Source organism: Protopterus annectens, chromosome 10.part0 (genome assembly GCF_019279795.1).
Source record: "Protopterus annectens isolate FY-2018-M chromosome 10.part0, PAN1.0, whole genome shotgun sequence".
NCBI lineage: Eukaryota > Metazoa > Chordata > Ceratodontiformes > Protopteridae > Protopterus > Protopterus annectens.
Genome location: NC_056744.1, coordinates 1,022,804,207 through 1,022,827,601, shown reverse-complemented (window position 1 = coordinate 1,022,827,601; position 23,395 = coordinate 1,022,804,207). Strand labels below are relative to the sequence as shown.

Below are 23,395 nucleotides of genomic sequence, written 5' to 3'. Positions count from 1 at the left end.
CACCTTTTCACATCTGACTAAAACTGCATGCACCTTCCGGAAGACCTGTATTCCTTACTGCTGCTGCTGCTAATGCCCCACTGAAATGCATGGGAACTCTCCAGATATGTCAAAAATCTCAAGTATAACCTAATATTTAAATAATGCTGCAACATAAATCTGTCTACATCTTAATGTTCATATTTATTTTATAAAGTGTAAAAACTTTTGCATCTATTCTTAAACTACTTGTTTGCATCCTAGATGGCATGTACACATTGCTGTTATTGCAATCTGGTGTGACATACAACAATGTGAACATGAATCATATGTGTTTACATCTGTACATTATAGCAATTTTTCCTATAACTATGTATAAATGTGACAGCGGTCTACCCTCATGGATCATAATGTTCGTATTTCTGTTTACGGAAATTAACTTATCCTCATTGTTTATATAAAATTATAGACCAGTTTCATTCTTGCTAAAATGTTCTTTTATAGTATCCATGGTGCCCTCTTTTTTTTTTGACAAGTGCAATAACTGAAAACAGAAACACATAACTTATTTGTAATTGACAATACGTTCTGCTGTACTCAGGGTACAGCAGTAGCTGACTCACATCTATGCCTATATTTATAATGATGATCAGAAACACTTTTATGAAATAATGTTTCCACACACCTCTTATAAAACTGTAAGCACCATTATGTTGTAGGAGATGTATATGTCTTACTGCTGCTATCTGTCTGTCCCACTCTCTTATGTCATACATAATACTGGAAGACTGGGACACACATGAAATGTTTACTGGCAAGATATTTCTGTCATACAAATCACGTAGCAGTGGGGCATATACATTTTTGTACATACACTGATGTTTAGTACCAGGATTTATTTTGTTGTCATATGATTTACTAAAATTATTAGAGCATGATTAAGGCATTATACAAAAAGGTAGAGCGCAGCATTTTCAGTGGACATATGTTAACAGTATGTACTCAAGATGGTACTATTTGATAATTAATTTTACAAATACTCTGACTATACTGAAATAAAGAGTTATATCTTCTTAGTGATATTTTAATTCTGTCTGCACATATGACAGTTCTCACATTTATTACATTGAATTTGTTATTATAAGTTAAGCATAGCAAGGTAAAAGCCTGAAAGCATAAAGATTCTGCTTACCATTGGTAAAGTTCGTCAAAGCCTCCCAGAGGTATTTCACTCTTTTTTCATTTGGCTCAACACCTGCATATTCAACTGAAGCAAAAAAGTACAAGCATTACATTACTTTGTTATAAATGTACCATATTTCACATTCTTTTTTGTCTCTGTTCCTTTCTTGTTCCTCCCATCCCTCTTGCGGTCTGTTTTTAAATTTATGTTTTTATTATCCTTCTACCTTCCTTTCACCAGGCTTGGTAAACTCTTGGCTGCAATGCTGCTGTTCCTTCACTGGGTGATGAGCAGAGGAAGGCTGCATATAACAACACAGCAAAACTAATTAGGGATGTGCAACTTTGGAAGGTTGTGTTGCTAACCATGCACAAATCCACTTCCATGTAAAATGGTTGAACAGTACTTTAATATAAAATACTAATAAAAATATAAAATGCTTAGTGCTTTCATCACAATACCATGTGACTTCTTTAGAGAATACCCATTCTTAATATAGCAGCAATTTTAAACTTTCCCAATCGCATGATTGTTCACCACCAATCAAACATCACCACAGCACAGTTGACATCAAACATAAAACTAGTGTATGAAAACTAAAAAACAATAACAAATGAAATAAAACAAGTGACCTAAACATCAAAATTGACCAAACATATACTATTATACTTTCAAGGAATGTATGTTTAAAACACATTTAACGCTAATAACCTCATTCAGTCCTGGCATTTAAACAGAGGTTAGGGTTGTGCTGTTGACCAGCCTTTACTGCTCACTTGGGAAATACTGTGCAGTGAAGTATTTGCTTTACAGTACCAATCTGGATATCTCTTGCATTACTCATTCGAGCAGAGTAATGGGCACTTCTGACAGAAGGAGGAAGCTGTGTATTCAAGGGTGGTGGTACATAACCTGTTTGTGGCACTGAAAATACTCATCACAGCAAAACTGCAAGAAATCTTGCTTACAGTACTGTTATATAGCTCAGTATGCAACAAAGTTCCAAACATGACTGTTGAATAAAAGCTCAGTAAGCAGCCAGATACAGAGTTGGAAAGGGAATTATAGGATATAAAGAACGTGGGTGGAGAAGAAGATGGAGGAAAACATACAAGCAGAACACATAAGACAAAGAGCAAAAGGAGCAGGAAAGAATTTTTGCTTGGAAGATAGAGTCCCCTGTTCCTATAAACAGACAGAAGGTGTTAGAGGCACAGAATGTAGGCAAAGGGAAGGAGATGGGGCTGGGTAGGAGAGTTTACAGAAGAAAACATTGCAGACTGACAGGGATGGTTGTGCACGCAGGATACTGGGATGTCAAGGGAAGGACACATACAGAGCATATGTAGAAAGGTTGGACTATGCAGAACCTAAGGGGCATATCACAACAGGACGTGGTGGCACCTAGCAGGGTGAAGGGTGGGGTGCTGGCTGTAGGACAGCTGCCAGCTCAGTCCAGAGGGCAACTTACAACTAACTATCATCATGTGATGTTCCAGTGCAGCTAGTGTCAGTGGCCTGGGCATCTCCTGGCAGCCTAATTCAGTGGCTCACCAGCTGAATGAATCAGCAATTTGCTCCAGGAGGCATTCCATATAGCTGAGTTGTTAGTCCGCAGTCCAATCCACCACAGACTCACCGATCACTAAAACCATGGAGCTGAATAAGAGCATGTGGAGAGATTCATGTCTGCAATGGGTCAGAGCCGCCTGCATGAGAAGGGCCTTCATCCCATTTCAACAAGGTAAGCCCAGACCTATCACTAGACTCAGCCTCAGCTATCATACCAGGCATCCACCTTCTTAAACAGACCATCATATTGAGTCACCAACCTGCCCCTATAATCTCTGTGCAGAACATATAGGAAGATCTTAATTTCTTCCATTTACCATGGGGAAACTCTTCTTAGAGGTGCAGCAGAACTACTCATATTGTATCTGAATGACACAGTGATGCCAGCTTACTGAGGAGTACAGTAATGCCAGACTCACACCCACATGAATGCATGAGTTCATGAATCCTACGTAGCAATTTATGCAGCTCAGTTACAGAATATGCAGCCACAGATAACTCTCCTGCACAAGCATTGTGATGTACTGGCACTGAAAGTATGTCTAGTTGAGCTGTGTAGAAACACTGTAGTGTACAATAATGTAAGACGGTTGTTCAGAAATATTAACACTATACAGACCTGAATGCATTAGACAAAAATGTAATACAGACTTAGTAGCTCAGCACCATTTTAGTTGCTATTAAGCAAGTTAACAAGCAGAACAGGGTAAAATGGCAAACAGAATTCTTACTTCCCACTGTTATTTTGTGTGAAAGTTACACATCTGGATTTGGCTAGTAAGGAATGTATATTTTATTATGGCAACTGTATTTACTCTGACAGATAATAATAGGGTAAAACGGGTAGTTGCCTGAGGTGGACATCTCCAGCCTGGTCAGCCAACAAAATTATTTAATTAAAAAAAAAAGCTTATTTTAATTAGTGTAAGTACCAAACATAACAATTGTTTGCTTTGTTTACTTTTTCTTAAAAAAAAAAAAAAAGTTAAATGATAGACACTTTGAGTATTTCCTACATACTCACACTGCCTACCAACTGGGCATGTGCAGCATGGGTTGGCACCACTACTTTATTTTTATTTATTTATTTAGTTTTAAGATTACTTAAAACTAAAATAAATAAATAAATACATAAAAAGCCCTGGGAAAATCTGCATAGCGCTGAAACTTTCTTTGGCCTCCCATGATTCATTGGAAAGCAATAGGCAATGTTAAATAATGTAGTGGAGAGCTGCAGATGGACAAATAGCTGTAAATGGCCATTACAATGTGAAATAAGTATTTTTTTTTATTTTGGAAGGCAACAAGTTGTAATGACATTGATAACTGCAGAACTACAGTCCTGGTGGGGGGACTGCAGTCTGACTTTGTTCACGTTACTATCTATAAGTAATGAAAAAAAACTGAAATTTTGATTTTGCAGACTTCCTGTGATATTCTCATGTTCAGATTTGTGTATATCTCATAACATTTTTGTTTTTCTGTCAAATTACCAAGGATTGCAACCACCAGATGGAGAGAGGGTGTTGGCTGTGGATGAAAGCAACTCACCCTCTTGTAGTGTCACTATTTTAAAATCTGTCTTCACAGGATTAGTGCACCACTAATGTATCTAGGGAAGGGGGAAGTCACTCTGGGCAAAAAGTACTTGGGTGCATGGTCAGCAGATGCTAGTCTGTCTTCAGTGCATTGCAGTTACTTTGCAAAGGTTCAGTTTTTGTCTTGTACTTATGTTCACTGCAAAAATGAAGTGCTTTCCTGTTCATGTTTGGCATAAACTGTATCATCTGCATGCAATGTATCAAGCAGTCTTGTACAGTTTAAAAAGAAAATATATATTTTTTACAAATGGAGTGCATTAGTGCTTCATATGTGGCATAAACTGTATCAGCTGTTTGCTATACTGTAGCAAGCAGTTTGGTACAATTTAAAAGTAAGAACATTTTTTAAACTGAAAAACTGAAGTGCTTAGCAAGCCCATGGCAGAAGAGGTGTACTATCATAATGTTGAAGTTGATTTGGTCGAATCCACTTTGACGAAGTCTGGAGGTCGAACGGTGACAATGTCAAACTCGACATTGTCGAAGTACAAATCTTGCCCCTATCTTGACCCATGTTAAAGCCTGTTCTGAGGACAGATTTGAGACATACTTCGACAATGTCAGAATTTGACATTGTCACTTTCGCAGACGTGGGTCGAAGATACCATCATTTCACCGAATCCAATTCAACATTGTCATAGTAAACTGCAGGAGACATAGTTAGCTTTGCCTCTGTTGTACGTATTTGCTTGAAATATGTTGGAATATTTATTCACTGGTGACTGTGTGAAAAAACATTGAAACTGTCCCTAATATCACAGAGCATCCCTGAGTTTCCCTTATATTGTTTGGTTTGTGCCTCATAAAAATGTGGTTTTATAGCAATTCGAGGCATACAGATGCTAAATGGGGGTGAGGCTGGCTCTGGATGATAATATCTTACTGCTTTCCATGTTTGCTTATTTTAAACTTATTATAATTATAATTAATTATAATTAATTTATTATTATATATTTTTTTTAAATCTGGGTTTATGAGACTATTGTGCATTTGTATGAAATCCCTGGAAGGTATCTAGAGCAGAGAACTTAAAGCACTAAACTGTTAATGAATTTATTTCTATGGCCAGGCCACAAGGTTTAATTCCTTCCATCTTCATTTGCCTACTGTGTACCTCTAAGAAAATCACTTAACCAGACAGTGCCCCTGGGTCACACCCTGAAAAGGGACAATTTATTCAGTAGGCTTACCCTGTCAACATCTTTCTGTGAAGCAAAGTTGAAACTGTCCCAGATTTTGCAGAACATATCAGACTTTGCCCCATGTTTGTGGTTTGTGCCTCATAAAATCTGTTTTTTTTTTTTTTTTTTTTTTTTAAGTAAATCATTGAGGATTGCAGTCACTGACAGACATATGAATTTTCAGACTTCATATCCTTCAGAAAATGCACATTCATGCAAATTTATTCCAGCAACCTTCTAAATATATGAGAGCCATACTTAAAGTCAGTTTGTGATTTGGGCTTTTGTTTCTGATTCTTGCACCAAGTGTTTGAGAGTTACAATTTTTTCTGTCAGATAAGGTTTAAGAAAATAGTTTACCTTCTGGTTGTTTGCTCAGGTAATCATCTAGCTTTATAGTACTGATGTGCATTTGTGTGAAATAAATTGTAATACTTTTGGCTATTTAACTGAAACAAAGCTTTCAACTCTTCCTTATTTTCCCCAGATTTCACAGAATCCTTGTGATTTTGTATATGTTTTTAGTCTGTTCCTCATAAAAAACTGTGGTTGCTGGCTAATCGTTGTGGATTATAGTCACTAAATAATGACTAAGAATGGAGTTTTATATTTCATATCCTTCCAAAAATGCATATCAATGGAAAAAAACAAACTGTTATTCTGACAACTTTTTAAATACATAAGAGAAATTTGCCTCTGATTATGGTTCTTTGTCCCTTATTATTTTTTGACTTTGTCCTTGATTCTTGTACTTAGAAGTTGAGATGTATTATCTTTTATCAAAATCAGGCAAAGTGTCACATCAAAGTAACTATAATTGTTGGGTTGGAGCAGCAGCCTTAAGGATTTCTCAGTACATGCTACATTTTCTTTACCTAAATGTACAACAGTATATACAATTTCTAGTGTACTAGGTACTTTTCCTTGTGAAAAATGTATTATGTTATTTAGGTATATTATTACGACATTTGCATATATTAATGGAATATGTTTTAATACCAATGGACTTTTTTCTTGTAACACAGAGGTGTTATTTATGCACTGAAATGCCCTTGTGGCACGTTTTATATAGGTGAGAGCAAGAGGGCTTTCAAGCTTAGGGTTCAAGAACACATTAGGGACATCAAACATGGTAAGCTTGAGAGCCCTCTTGCCATGCACTTAAGGAGCATCACAATAGAAATCCAGATGGTTTGCAGGGTACTATTTTAGAGCATATACCTGTAAGCAGATTTAATTCTGATATAAAGAAAAAAATTTCTGTATAAAGAATGTTTGTTTATACTAAAATATAGCACACTGACCCCTGCTGGTATTAATGCAGAATGCAATTGTAAGGTTTTTATTTAATTAGATTTAATTAGATTTGATTGTTTAATTATGAATTATTTAATTAGTTCTAACATATAAAATACTGGTGTTTTAGAATGTACTATGTATTCTCCTTTGAAGGCTGTAAGGGGTTTGTTTAATGGGCCACTCAGGTCCCATGCTAACATGTTGCATCATCAGATGAGTACAATGGCAAACATGTCCCCAAGCTCTGTAGTCATGCCTGAACCTCCTGAACCTGAATAAGGGATTGCTGCACACTTTTCCCTTGTTTCCCCCCAATCCTCCCCTCACACACACACTATAATTTTATGGTGTTTTATTTTATTTTTTCTGTCTTTTCTCTCTTCCCTTCTTGCCTTCCCCTCATTTGACTCATGTCTTATTTTCCTTCACATTTCTGCATGCTTGCTCTTACATTGATATTGGTTAAAGTTTGTTTCTGCAGTTGTTTTTTACTGTGTTGCTGTTTTAACACTTTCAACAAATTAATATTTTTTCTTTCTACCTCTGTCTCCTACCACTCAGCAAATGCACCTCATGTTTCACTTCTTGGGGATTATTGTGCTCCTGTCTTTAATTACAACAAGCATTTATCTGCCATGCTGCTTAGTAATCAGTGGTGGCTGGTGACTTCAAATCAAAGGGGGGCTGCAGGAGACAGCTGAATGGGTGGGGTCAATGGGAAGGGGTGTGGTTGACTAGAAAGGGGTGGGGCTATGCTAAAAACTGCAAAAACTGGGACTTTAATTAAATACGCTGCCCTGGGTGCCACTGCCAAACCGGCATTATTATATTCCAATCAAGACAAAATGAATTGTATAAGAAAAAAAATATTTCAATGCATTGGCTACATGACAGCTTACTTAGTATCTAGACTAAAACAAAAAGGTTGCAAGATATGAAAAAAGAAATTACTTTTTAAATACATTACTGGAATGCTAGTCAAAATCAAGTATAAAGAAAAAGCAACACTCAACTCAAACCACTTCTACATGCACTGCAGTTCTAATTATAATTTATATTCAGCTTTATAAAAGTACCAAGTAACATGCTGAAAGTAGCAATACCCCCACTTGTAAAAATGTTTCTTATCCAAAAAAGACCTGCTGCTTGACAACAACTATCTACTTGTTTCATGGAGAAAACATGATCAAAGTAAAAAATGAACAGCAAACAAGAAACAAGCTCAAGATAAATTGCTTAAAGGATTACTGCACAGGTTATGGACCACACATGATAGATTGGCATTCTATTTAGTTTACGGGTAAAGCCTGCAAAGATGACTGCAAGTCTCCAACAAATGTAATGAGCTGCCGAAAATACTGTATTCCTGTCGTTTATTACAAATACTTTCATATGCATTTCAATACCTAAGGCTTATACGCTATCTAGCTATGTAAATATTCTCTACATGGTAACAACCAAAAGGCTTTCAAAGTTGGTAATTCTTTAACAGAATGCTTATTAAAGCTTACTTGCATCTTACAGTCTCAGACAAGCTTACCTGATGGTCATTAAAGCACTGCTACTTAAACAGAGAGCAATGTACAGTTGTGTACATTTACCATAAATGTAGATGTTTGAGTGTATTCACTGTTGCAGTCATTGCATTTGGGTAATCTGCTTGCAAGTTGCCCTCAGTCGGCCTGATTAACAAAGTCTTGGGTCCTGCGTCAGTTGCTGTCCCTTCTTCCATGACGTCAGGTCGTCAGCGGTATAAAACATGCAGCCAACGCCATTACCTCAGTTTTTCTTGCCCCAGAAGTCAGGTGCCTCCCTAATGGGGAACAAATAAACATAAAAACACAAAGGTATACCTCCAAGAAAAAGCAAATACACCAAAAAGGCTTTTAAGCATAGTAAAGGAAAGTAGAGGTATAGCCAGAAGAAGTTAGGGGGCTGGAGGGAGGGTAACCAGGACTGCAACAGTGAATACACTTGAACATCTACATTTATGGTATGTGTACACAACTGTACTATGTTCTTCGTGTTTCACTGTTGCAGTCATTACATTTGGGTAGATTCCCAAAGCTATGGTTGGGAGGAGGAGTTTATATAGCATTAGGGCCAGCTATAATGCCCTGCAAGACAGCAGTGGCAAAGCCAGCTCTGGTTTTAGAGAAAATTGGCAAATGATAATGCTTGGTGAAAGTATGTACAGAACTCCAGGTAGCAGCTTCTAGGATGACCCTGGTAGGTACACCTCTGAGAAAAGCTGCAGAAGTAGATATAGCCCTGGTGGAGTGAAATTTGATCCCCTGGAGGATAGGTTTTCCATGGTGCTTATAGCAGAAATGAATGCAATGGCTTATCCATTTAGAAATGGTTTGTTTTGAAATAGCCTTCCCCTCTGCCCCATGCAGCAAATGCTACCAGCAGTTGTTCAGATTTTCTTTGAGGTTTAGTCCTGTCCAAGTAGAATCTAACTTGTCTGTGCACATCCAAGGAATGCAGAATCCGTTCCCCTTTGTTCTGTGGATTGGGAAAGAAGATTGGCAAATGAATGGACTGATTAAGAGCCACACTGGATACGACCTTGGGCATGAAGGATGGATTGGTCCTGAGTTACACCCTGTCCACATGAAAGATGATGAAAGGCTCCACTGCCATAAGGGCCTATAATTCAGATACCCTTCTAGCTGAAGTGATTGCTAAAAGGAAAGCTGTTTTCCAAGAAAGAAATTTTAAGTCTGCATTAGTAGCTGGCTCGAAAGGAGGTAGGGTGAGTTTCTCCAATGCAAAGTTAAGGTCCCAGGCAAGGGTTGGAGCTCTCCTGGGTGGTCTTAAATTTTTGGCCCCTCTGAGGTACCGATTGAGCAGAGGATGAGAGAAGAGGGGAGATTCTGTGTTATAATGATCTAAAATGGCTTAGGCGTGGATTTTAACGGAGGAAAAAAGACAGGCCCTTGTGAAGCATCTCAGTTAAGTATTGCAAAATCTGAGTAAATTGGGTGCTGCTGTGCTCATCCCTTGAGATTGGTTCCAGGCACAGAATCTTTTCCATTTTTCAGCATAAGATTTTCTAGTACTAGGCCTCCTTGCCTCTAAGATGACATCCATCACAGGTTTGCTGAGGGATGATAAGGGTGAGTTTAAGTAATAAACCAGGCTGCAAGGTTCAATGTTGGAAGCTGAGGGTTCAGAATCTGGTTCTCCTGCTGAGACAGCAGGGAAGGGGTCTGAGGCAGGTGCCATGGAGATAACTGTGACACACTATGCAGGAGGGGGTACCAGTGTTGGCGCGGCCAGTCTGGAGCAATCAAAATCATCCTTAGTTTGTCCTGTTTGACTTTTAGTAGAACTTTGGAGAGCAGAAGCAACAGGGGGAAGGCGTAGACTGATAGGGTTTTCCAGCTGAAGGACAGAGCATCCACTTTCCAAGCTTGTTTGTGGGGAGTCCTTGTGCAAAACTTGGCCAATTGGTAGTTCTGGGGGGAGGCAAATAGGTTTATGTCTGGGCTCCCCCATTCACTTCTTGTCAACATGTTGAAAATCCTTGGTTCCAGTTTCCACTCGTGTGGGTCCATGAGGTTTTTGCTTAGTCCATCTGCCAATGTATTTAATTTTCCTGGCAAGAATTGAGCTTGTGGTGCACTTGGTAGCTCAAGGCTGTGTTCCACAATGCCATGGTTAGTCTGCAGGGGGGGTAGGAATGTGTACCCCCCTGCTTGTTTATATACCACATAACTGTGATGTTGTCTGTCTTTACCATTAGTTGCCCTGGAAGAATGCAGTCCTTGAAGGCTGACAAAGCATTCTGTACAGCTAACATTTCTTTTTGATTGATATTGATATGCAGGTGCATTTGACTTGGGTTCCATTTGCCCTGAATGCACTTCCCTGCCAGGTGAGCCCCCCCCCCCCATGCACAGTCTGATGCATCTGTTGTTCGGGTTTGGGCAGCAGGGGGTAGTGTGAATGGTAGTCCCTGGTTTTGGTGGCAGGCCTCTGCCCACCAGAGGAACTCTAGGCATAGGCAAGGTATGATAGGAATCATTGTTTCTAGGTTGTGAGAATGTTGACTCCATAGGCTTTTTAGACACCACTGTAGTTTCCTCATATGCAGTCTTGCATATGGAATTAGAAGAATGCAGGAGGCCATGAACCCCAAGGCTTGCAGTATTTGTCTTGCAGATAGCAGGGTTTTTGTAGCCACTTGTTTGAAGTAGGTTATCAAATGAATTTGCTTTTCTGGCGTGAGGTAAGCCATCTGGGAAGTTGTATTCAAGCTTGCTCCCAGTAATGTAATTTGTTGACAGGGTACCAGTTGTGATTTCTTTTCTTTTATGGTGTACCCCAGACAAGTTAGAACCCTTTTTACAAATGCCAGATTATTCAAAAGTATGCCCTGGCTTTCTGCCTGAATTAGACAATTGTCCAGGTATGGGTATATCTGAATACTTCTTTGCCTGCAAAATGCAATAACTGGAGCCAGGCACTTTGTGAATACTCTGGGCGCAGTAGACAAGCCAAAGAGCAGTGCAGAGAACTGATAATGTATGTAGCCTGCTTTGAAGCGTAGGTATCTTCTGCAAGATTCCCTGATTGGGACGTGCGGGTATGCTTCTTTTAAATCTAGTGTTGCCAACCAGGTGTCTTTGCCTAGCATAGGAAGTAATTGGTGAAGAGTCAGCATCTTGAATTTTGGAATCTCCAGAAAGGTGTTTAGAGTAGACAGGTCCAGGATTGGACGTCATGATTTGTCTTTTCTGGGTACCAGGAAAAGTCTGGAGTAGAAACCTTTTCCTCTTCTGGTACCAGTTGAATAGCCCCCATGCTTAAGAAAGTACTTGTTTTTGAGCCTCTGCCCACTGATTTGGGGGCAGGTCCGGCCACCCATTTGGCATTGGCAATGTGTGGAAATGAAATCTGTATCCCTGGGACACTATATTTAAAACCCATTTGTCCTGGGTTATGAATTCCCAGTTCTTTGCATGAAGAGCAATATTTCCCCCTAAAGGGGTGGTCAGAAGATAAGTGCTTGGAAATGTTAAAATGAGACTGTTTACCATAGGGGGGTGTCTTATTATTCCCAGATTTGAAAGAGGAGGCCCCCCACTGCTTAGTTCTGAGAGTCCCCTGGGACTGAAACCTGGTGTTTTGCTGGGTCAAGGTTTGGCTTGAGAAGACCTGGAAGGGGCTGGAAAGGACCAATTCTTAGTAGGCCAGTGCCTACTAAATCTAGGAGGCTGCACTTGTGAAAAATCTTTAACAGTTTGCATAAATGTAGCTTTATCTTCCATCTTTTTAAGAACTTCTTCAGCCTTGTTGCCAAACAGGTAGCCCTGATTTAAAGCAGCATCCAACAATTTAGCTTTAACATGATCAGGCAAAGATTGCTCCTTAAGCCAAGCATGCCTTCAAAGCACAGACCCAGTAACAGCAGCCCTGCAAAAGGCCTCTAAAGAATCAAAACAACATTGCAAAGTATGTTTTCCAACTTGTTCAGCAGAATGCATTAAATCCTGTAAATCTTTATTTTCCACACAGTTAGGAATCAAAATAATTTTCTGTTTAAGCAGTCCAATAACATGTTGCTGATATTTTAACATGAAATTGGCAGTGTAAAACTCTGATTGGCAAGGTTGCTGAAGTATAACCCTTTTTACCCCATTTATCCAGCACCCTGGAGTCTCTATCAGAAGGGGTAGGATTTTTAGCAGTAGAAGCCTTAATGCCCTTGAGCCCCTGCGAAAAAGTCTCTGGATCTGCAATAGGATTTTTGAAAAGGAACTTGTGGGACTCAGGAAACCTGTAGTATCTGTCAGGTTTACTAGGAGCAGGAGGCAAGGAATCAGGGGCCAAACTGGATTCAGAGAAAACATCATCAACAATGTCTAGTACAGGAGGAATAGCCAAAGGCCTATGCTGAGGTAGAAGAAGGAAATCCCTAAGCCTCTTTTTTGAATCAGAAAATTCCTGGATTTCCCAATGAAAATGCTCCCTTAGAGTATGTAAGGTTTCCCCAAAAGAAAAATCCTCAGGAGGGGAAGCAGAGGGAATAGAATCCTCTGCATCAGAATCCTCATAAGTAGGTAAGGACAAATCCAGGTCATCAGAAGAGTCAGAAGAAACAGAATCCCGATCAGAAGAATCATAATCAAGCTCAGCCCTAGGCCTCTTGGGGGGGGGGGGGTGGCTACCCCTGATTAGAGTTATTAGATCTTCAGCCATTTTTATCATTTGTTTTTTAGGCATAGGGGCCTGAGCATGTGGCCTGGGCATCGTTTTTTTTAGACATGGATCGAGATTTGGGCCTTAGTAATGAAGGACGCATTGATTTAATATGCAAGTCTTTAGGCCTGAATACACCCTCAGAAGCCGGTGCCTGCACAGTGGCTCTGGACCCATCCAAGGTAGAGACATCCGCGGATTCCATAGTTGAAGTATCTCATGGCATACCAGACTCTAAATTACTCTCAGTAGAGGCCTGCGAATCAGAAGTAGTGGGTATCAGGGGCTGCGAAAGTGCCTCACTGAGTACTGGCGAACTGGCGACTGGCTTAGGAGAAGCGTCGTCGGCAGTTTTGGACCTCGGTGGCTTGTCTCTACCTTTATCTTTGCGTTTTTTTGGAATCCCGGTAGTCGGATGGCTAACCGATGACATTTCTGGATAATTAAACCAAGAACCGAAATATTTAGAGACAAAAATATACCGATGATGGACAGTGCGCTGATTAAATAAAACCGACAGCAAGGTACGTCATGGTCAGGGCATAGACATGGAATATAGTACAAATTAAAATCTTTACGAGGTATTTGCTTTCCACAAGTAATGCAATTATTAACTTTTACTGACATCGGTAAGGAGGAAGAAAAAGTTTCCCCAACGGGGTACTTAGCTTTTAGTTGAAGACTTCGGTTCCGAAACTCGAAAACGAAAATTTCAGGAGTCGGCCGACTGGCACTTGCAAACCACTTCTGCTTCGGGCACTGCACGGCAAGAAAGACTGATGTAATGGCGTTGGCTGCATGTTTTATACCTCTGCCGACCTGACGTCATGGAAGAACGGACAGCAACTGACGCAGGACCCAAGACTTTGTTAATCAGGCTGACTGAGGGCAACCTGTAAGCAGATTATCCAAATGTAATGACTGCAACAGTGAAACACGAAGAACATCAGGCAGTGCAACGACATGCATTTTCTAATTAAGAAGAAGCATAAATCAACAGTATAAAAATATGACAGAAAACCAGAACATTCTGCAAAATCAAGGACAGATGAAAAGCCACTGTAGTACTTGTGTCTACCTTGGATGGGGGAACACTCTGCACACTTACACTGCATAACTGCTACTTGCCTTGCTTGGACACATCCAGAGTCACTACGTGGGGGAGTGGGGTGCAACAAGTTTATCACAATTCAAAATGTCTCTGGCTAACGGTGATGGCCCTGACACATTTGTCATACTGCTCAGCCTCAGAGCAAGAAATCTGGACAAAGAGATAAACAGAAGTGGAACAAAGGCCCAGAAATAAGGAACATTTTTAAATATTGCTCTGATAAACTTAGAAAGATAATGGAATAATAGGTCTTGCATTAGTACGAATTTACTAAAGTGTATAAACTCTGAAACTCAAATGTTTGTCATTATTTTCTAACTTCAATCGTTAATGATTTGTCACTAATTTGCCAGAAAACCACAATTTTATGAAAAACGGACCAAAAATGTGATGCAAAATAGCCACACAATACAGCTGGGATCCTATCAAAGAAAGGACACTTTTTTAATATTAGTACTGTTAACATAAGCAGCTGACAAAATAAGAGAATCTACATGCATTTCTTAAATTAAAAGTAATCTACAACTGTGATCATTACAATTATTTATTAATTGTAAACCCTCCATGTTTTCTTCCAAATGTGCCATTTTGTGGAGGGATTATTAAGGGGAGAGCAACATTTTGAGCCAAAATCAAGGACAGTTGTGATATTTGGATATACCTAATTCTATAAAGTGATTTATTTTCGTGTACCTCTCATACTCTTGACACAAGAAATTTGGACAAGGCCAAATATATTGGGGGAACATACAAACAGTACAAGAATTGCTCTTGTATAAACTTAGTCAGTTGACAGAACAACAGGTCTTGCTTTAGCATGCATTTTTCTGAAGAGAATGAAGTCTGAAACTCAACGCCTGTCATTATTTAGTGATTTCATTCCCAAATGATTTGCCAGAAAACCGCAAATTTTATGAGAAACAAACCAAAAATAAGAAGCAAAAATCTATTCATTCTGCAAAAATCTGGACAGTTAAGAGGTATAGTTCAGCCAAGGCCGTCTGAGTTTGCCGCCCTTCCCCCCTCACAAAATCATGGTCGAATGGGGCCTACCCCCTGCAGCTATTCCAATGCCCCATTACTTGGGTATTTCGTCCCATTTACCATAAACACTGTAATGTGCATACTGCTTTACTTCTACGATGATTTGGATTTCATTTAAAAGTTTTATTTTACATTTTACAGCACAGACAGTAATAGACATCTGCTAAACAAAGCAATGCAGTCTCACAATGAAAGCAAACTTAGCATTAAAACTTTGCCCTTGAAACTCACATTCATTGAAACAGCATTGAAACCCACATTCAAAGAAAATACATCTGGCCAGTGGCAGATAAAGATTAACTTTGGGCTGTTTTCAAAGTATAGGCCCCTTGCACAGGAAACATACATGTGTTCTTTGATACATCTTCCTCATTGTATTAAATTATATTACTCGTATAATACAGTACAGCTGTTAGAGGGCATTTTAAATGTATTGTTTTGAATATTTTTCCAGTAAACAATGAAACAAAATGCATGCATAAATAATAACAAAACTGCCCTGTTCAGGACATTTCCATCATAAAAGTCTACTCAAACTTCTACAATCCACCAGTATCAGTAAATATGCACAATCTCTGCAGAAGTACAAGTCATCTAAATAATTCCACATTAAAGAGATCTGTAACTAATAAAGAGGTTGCTCCTAGCAAACAACTTTATATTTCATTGTTTCATCTACAAATAAAGTGCCTGTTGCCATTGAGGAATAAATTACCTATGTTATATTAAAAAAAAATAAGCTAGTAATATTGCAGTAGGGAATGGATGGCAAACTGATAACAGGTTCATTGTTACTAGGTATCTCCACCAAGAGGACATTCTCAGGACTGCAGCATCCACCTCCTTTAAAAGTCAACACAGTACAGTATCAGCGATGCATCTATATACTGTAGGAGTAGAACCCACAGGCTTCTGTATCAAAAGCAAGTACACTACCTGTTGTTCTATTAACAACACAAGCAGACTCAGCATAAGCAGCATTAAACTTATCTTCAAGCTCTCAGCTCCTTGTAAAATCCACTTGACACTCAACTGTATCTCTCAACTTTGAAGCACAAGAAATCTGGAAAAAGACAACATTTATTTGGGGGAGGCAAAAGCCCAAAAACTAGGGACACATTTTAAATATTGCTTGTATAATCTTGGAAAGTTGCTAGAATAATGCTGTGTTACCACCAGGGATTTCACTGCCAAGGCTTGAATCTTTGACCCCATGCACTACAGTCAGAGCAACATACCACTATACCAAATCAGCTATTTCTTGAAAGACCGGTAGACAAATTTAAATGGCTATCATTTAGTGACTTCAGTTCTCACCATAGCTTTCAACTTCGTAGCATAAAACACCTAGGCAAAGCCAATAATGTGGAATACAGCCCCCAAACATATTCAATGAATTCAGTTCTCACCATAGCTCTCAACCTCTTAGCACAAAAAAAAAACTGGACTAAGCCAATAATGGGGGAATGCATCCCCAAAAATAGGGACAAGTTTCAAATATTGATCTTATAAACAGAACATTTGTAGAATAAAAGGTTTTGTGTTACTATGTACTTTCTGAAGAATATGAAGTCTGACCACAAATTTCACATGAACAACAATATGAGGCAAAAGTTTCACAAGTGCTGGTGGGAATTCAAGCTCTTGCTACCTGCTCCCAAAGTACAGGGTTTGAGTCTAGCCACCAGGTATATTTAAGTGGGGCATTTTACACACACACACACACACACACACACACACACACACACACACACACACACACACCTGAGCCCAACATTCATTGTAAACACCAGTTTCCTTCCTGCAGGCAAGTTCATCCATTTCTGCAGTACCAAAAGCCCGCAATGAGAGCAAGTCCTTCCCCTTCCCGAGAGAGCAAGCTGGGTGCTACCCAGCCTGCAGATGTTGCAGTCCAATCTTCTTTTAGTCTATGCAGTTGTAATTGCATATACTTCTGGGATATCTGCTGCTGAATGCTGTCTTCCTAATCCGGACTGCTGGTGAGATAGTCTGGATTCTGTGTGCATGCTCCAGAATGGTTCACCAGCAGTCTGCATATCGGGAAATGCCACAAGTGCGCGTGTGCGATGTTCCAGGACTTGCGTTTTTCTTTTTGTTTTACTTTTATTTATTTTTCTTTTCTGTTTTACAGCTGAGGGGGCTGCAGTCCTGCATCCCAGTAGCACGAGCCACCCCTGTTAGTAACATTCTGTCACCAGATAAGAAGTTACCTTTCAGTATCTGCATTTTTTTGCTTACTTGTGTTTGCTTTCATGTTGTCTGAAACTGACTATTCAGTTATTTCTTGTGACAGTATACTCAGCTCTCATTAGACCAATAATTGAGTACAATATCCTGACCAGGCATTTGAAACAGCTAAAGTGACCACAGAAGTTCCTCACTAAAAGAATACAGGAGGTAAAGGATATGGCATACGAGAACAACCTCAAAGCCCTGTCCCTGTACTCAGTTCCCAACAGACTATGGAGGGATGATCTATACATAACCTACAAGGTGTTCTCCAATCCATCTCTGATGGATCTGCTACACATTTGGAAAACTAACGCCATTAGAATTATCTGATCTAAGGATCTAAACTTTGTCTGTGACATAAACAGAACATCTTGGAGGGACAAGTATGTGTGTCAGAGATGATCCCTTTTCTGGAACAGACTCCCACTCATGTGAAACAGAGCCCTTTCCTAAGCCTATTCAAGTGCAGTTTGAACCAATGGCTGGGAAATCAGCAATTCACCCTTGGCTTGTCACCTGTGGCCCTTACAGACAGTGGCAGTTTGTAGGTGACATCTGGCACAGACATATGCCAAAGCCATTCTAGCCTATGAGCATTGATAATTGGGAAAACTGGGGCATGAATGACTAGGCTTAACAATGCTGTAAGGCTGTTAACATAGTAACCTCCTGTGATCCTATGAGTCACATCAACAAGTGAAGCAAAAGAAAACAGTACCTTTCTATCAGTCTTCAAAATAAGCCTGGTCTTTTTTTTCTGATACAGTAACTAGGGTGATACGGAAAAACAGATGTCTAATCTAACCAGATTTTGGTTGAAAACTGATGAGCACTCAACAGCAGCAAATGACCTCTAAGCTAATGTGTCAGCTAACACTGAGTCATATGAGGAGTGAAGCTGAAGTTACTAAAACTGGACTTGTTATTACTAGCAAGACTACAGTAGGAAAAATGCCTTGTACTTTACTATAGTGTTGATTAGGTGTAATGACCCTTTCAAAGCCTAATACAGGGCTCTCTGATGGAGTTGGGCCCTATTGGGCCAAATTGTTCCAATGCATTTATACACCTGTTGTAAATTTGTGTCTATCCATCCAGTTATCAAGACTAGCTTAAAGGTAGGTAAAGTTGCATTTTGTTTGACCTTTAGTGGTAACTTATTTCATAGGCTGGGAATACACTGTATTAGTACCTGAGCCCTGCAGTAAGTCGTACTTATGTTTTGGTGGAGATTTAGGTTTCTAGTACAGGCATTTGCAGATGCATTGGTTTTATGAAGAAATAGGAAGCCAAATAGGACTGGGTTGTTCTTCACTTGAAAAGCTAGACACAGGTCACCCTGGAGCAGCCTGTAGACTACTGAGTATAAGGAAAATCGTGATAATCTTTCAGGATAGTTAAGATGCAAGACCTTTAATTTTCTTGGTTAAAAGTCTTTGGGGCCTTTCAAGTTGAACAATATGCTTTGGATTTACATACATCAAAGGGGGCACTATATTCAACGATGAATTTGATAACAGATTACTTCTTTGGCTCTTGAAGATGTTCTGTTAGTAATTAGCTGCACTAGATTGAAGGATTTCCTGTCTATGATAGAAACATAATTATCGAATGACACAGAGTTGTCCATGTAAACACTCAGGACTCTTATGATTATCACTGTTTTGAAAAAAAAAACTACCATTTACAACATATGAAGTGGGAGCATATTTTTTGCTGAACAGTACTATGCTGCACTTTTCTGCAGTTAACTTTACACCATTTCAGTTCACCAGGTATGTGCATATTCCAGCCCTTGCTGGCACAGTTTAGTATCAGTGGATGAGTAAATAACAATGCTGAGCAGTCATCAAGAAACTTGGTCAACCACACAATGCCAAACAGGAGAGGGCCCAGCATAGATCCATGTGTCATCCCACTTGTTACAATCAGTGACTGTATCAGCAACTTTCACAACCTAGGATCTGTTGGATATCCAATTTGCAATCTAGCAGACAATGTAGGAGCTTAAATTAATCTTGTCTAATTTTTCAACAATTCCAGAATGAGGAATTGTATCAAAAACCTTGGCCAGGTTAAGATAAGCAGTGTGTATAGAGTGACCACTGTCAACAGTCTCTGTATAAGAAGCTTACTAGGTTCGGAAGGTAATACATGCCCTTCACAAAACCAAAGTGAGTGGGATCTAGTTCAGTTAAGGTGCCTATTTCTGCATAACTTATATGCTACATGGCTTTGCATATATGGCTAGTGGGGCTGATGGGCCTATAATTACCAGGGTCTGGAGGTGGGGGACTCTTGTGTAGGGGTCACAGTTTGTTAAATACCTCATAATACAGTGGGCAGCAATCTGCAAGTCAGGTTATGAAATACCAGCCTTTGCCTGAACTGTTCTCACAGAAGCAGACTGCCACAATGTACAACTGGTCCAGTACCTGCTGTGGTTATGGCAAGTGAATGCTGATGACTGGCAAACACTTCTACTGCAAACATTCTTCCTATAAAGAAGGCTTTTTCCAAAATATACAGTGCCAATATAATCTGCATGCTGTGTGCCTATCTAGAGACACAAAAGTATAACCTATCCCAGATATAACCAGAAATTGCAGTTCTGCATTGCATCTCATTTACATCTTCAATTTCTTGCATTACTTTTTGTACATCTCTTTATGTAGTTGTCTCAGTACCCCACCTAATGCACAGTATAGGTAATTGCAACTTCTTTCTTTCTTTGAATCATCAACAGCCTGCCTGTGCTGGCCATAGACCATGCAAACCGTTGGTGTGAGTAACATGCAACCAGTTTTTGAAAACCACCCTATGAGGTTCCAAGGCCATTTATTTATGTGTAGTTGTTGGAATAATTCAGGAGCTACTGATTTTATAAGGAAAACTTCTTTATCCTCAAGCTTAATATCTCAGGCTCACATCATGCTTCTTGTTCTCTACTGACAGCAGTAAATTCCTTGTCTTACATTTTTGTTTTTGCATGCACAATGAAGCTTAAACTTCTTCCATACTCCTTCAAAATCACTTACAGTAAAAGGCATCTATACTGTCATTTTCTGCTACCTACAGTGATTTTATTAATGTATAATTTCCAACACAGGAAGATAAAAAAAAATAACCGAAAAAGTAAAAAAATAACTTGGGTATAGTATTCAAAGGAGGCACATCTGAAGGTGCTAGCAGACTTGGCAGCATACGTCTCTACCCCTTAGCACAAGAAAACTGGAGAAAGCCAAAAATAATGGGGGACAAAGGCCAACAAATAGGAACAGATTTTAAAAATTGCTCTTACACGCACATTTGCCAGAGTAACAGGCTATGTGTTAGTATGCATTTTCTGAAGAATATGAAGTCTAAACTTAAATGTCCGCCATTACTTATTGATTTCAATCCTCAGTGATTTCCCAGTGAGCCATACATTTTATGAGGAACAAATCAAATATATGATGGAAAAATCTGGACATTATGGGAAAATTTCAACAGTTGAGAGGTATGCTTAACAGCAATGATTTGTGACTAGTTGGCTTGAATAGAGCCCATTGATAGACTGTTGCTCTGATAACATTATATTCTGTTGGACAATTATGGTTTCTATATTCTGCAGCTTGACTTTCTGTGCTGCTGTTTAAGTTTAATTTACTGGATGTCCACTGTTGATTTGAAAAGATCAGTGAGGGATTCTCGAGAAGCATGGATGGACTTAACTTTTACGGCTACCATACTGTTCTTGTTTGCCATCTTTCTCTACAGATGTGCCTTCGTTAGGCAGTAAGCTGACATCTGGGAAAGTAACAAAAGTTAATTGCTAACAGTTTCTCTTATTTATAGGTTGAAAAAGAAATTGAGCAGGTCACTTCTTAAACAGCGGGTTCTTGTTAGGACAATGTGGAATTCCATGATGTTTCCTTACAGTCCTTATTGCAGGACTGGAAGGAAGTCTAGGAAGGTGCTGCGCAACTGCAAGTCCATTAATCTCCTTCCACCCCAGGGAAGGTTACAGAAAAAGTCATGTTCAGCAGCTGGAATTCCCAAATGATGTCTTTTTCATAGATAGACAACAACATGATTTAATCTCAAATATATCTGACCTGAAGCTGATTTAATTGTAAAGTTAAATGAACATTTATGTACCTGGATCACAACAAGGCTTTTACATGTGTACTTTACTGAACATCGGTGAGAAATGTCAATGTTTTATTGATGTGGCTCAAGTGGTGTGTTGGATAAGAAACAGGATGAATGATCAAAAACAGCGACTTGTGGTTTTGGGGAGACTGTCCTGTGAAAAGCCAGTAATCACTGGGGAACTGTAGTGTTCAACACACACTAGTCTTGCTTTGTGTTCTTGTGTCAATCTCACACTGGGGTTTGGACAGCAGGACAGCAAGATCATTCTGCAGTGCAACACTGTACCTGCTCAAAGATGGCAGGACAATATACCAAGAAATTAAGATACGACTGTAGAACACTAAACTAATATAAAACACAAGGCCGTATCCAAAAGGAAACCATATACTGAAAAACTGTTTAATAAAACAAGAATAGGCCTTTTGTTGTATATCAATATCCCAAGAAAAACTGTTGTATGTGGAATTTCATACAAAAATTTGCAAGGTAGATTACTTTTTTTTTAAAAAACTGCATATCTGTTTTGGCTTCAGTATCCCCTGCTGACATCAGCTTCTAGACCTTGTGACCACCCAAATGGCTCTTATTAATCAAACACTAGCCACTTCATCCACCCCCCATTTCATTTCATTTTATGAGGGTCCACTTCCAAAAGAAAATGTTGCTTTAGAGAGACTCATGAACAGTCTAGACTACCAAGTAGCAAAACATTGGAAGCACCTCAGCAGCTACTATAGCCACCATACTTTCAGGTCTGGGTTATTAATATTTATATTGTAATGTCACTTCCTTGATGCCGTGTACAAACAGTGAAAAATCTGATACACATGCAGCTACACTTTACATTACATGTCTACTTATGGACCTTAAAATGGGGACCAGCTGGCAATCATGAGACACAGACAACCCTGAACCTCTCATGAGGCATGGAAATCTGGTCTCCAGCCGTCCATTCTTCCTTTACCAGTCATCCCTTCACTTCCTGGCCTGCCAGATGAACACAAAGTACCAGACATGCAGTCTGAAAGATCTCTCACTTCATCACCAGGTTAATGCAACATGTTTATTTACTTATTTATTAACATTTGTTAACTGGGAAAGTCCACTGAGCCAGAGACCCATTTTCAGTGGAGGCCCAAGGAGAAAAGCTCTAAATACAGTTACAAAATATAATTATATAAAAACATATTTACAAGTATTGACAATGTACAATGGTAATTACAACATCAAAGTATTGATTCAAAAAGCAATCATACAGCATCAAAGCAATGATTCAAAAGGCATTCATATCTAGTGTATTTGTTTTTAAGTCATACTGTTAAACAGTTGCATCAATAAACACAATATTAAGTTGATTGTAGAGTTCAGAAAATATGTGCAGATTTTTAGGTGTGGTCCTACAAAGGTATATAATTCAGAATTTAAAAGAATAGAAGAAATGTTCAAATTCTTCAGTTTAATTAGTTAGTTTTGTTGATAGTTAGACCCCGGACATGGAATCCTTATGAAACCCTGATTTTAGCCTTCAGCTCTTAAGGTTTAATTAATCTGGGCTGGTACCCATCTAAATCTCTAGTCTAAAACTTCCATCCCTGGTCATGAATTGGGACTTGACTCCTTCTCATCTCCTCTTGTGAGACACCCATTCGTCTCTGGATAAGACACATAGCACCCATCAGTCTGCATTCATGGAACATTTCACCTGCAGTAAATTGCTAGTCATCAAAGTTCAGCTATAGTAGGGTGACAGTACTTACTGGCAGTTTTTAAATAAACAGATTTACCTTTTATAGTTGTATTTCTTTTTTTTTCTTTTTTTCTTTCA

At 39.1% G+C, this 23,395-nt stretch overlaps 1 protein-coding gene across 2 annotated transcripts in view; it reads right to left on the bottom strand.

Moving 5' to 3' along the window:
- The window catches only part of LOC122813461 (E3 ubiquitin-protein ligase HECTD3-like), an 833,769-nt gene that overhangs the window by 92,303 nt on the left and 718,071 nt on the right, over positions 1–23,395 (bottom strand). For both annotated transcript variants that reach the window (XM_044085784.1, XM_044085783.1), the window contains exon 18: positions 1,172–1,246. In XM_044085784.1, coding sequence (XP_043941719.1) covers positions 1,172–1,246 — 75 coding nt within the window. The remainder of the gene's footprint in view (positions 1–1,171; positions 1,247–23,395) is intronic.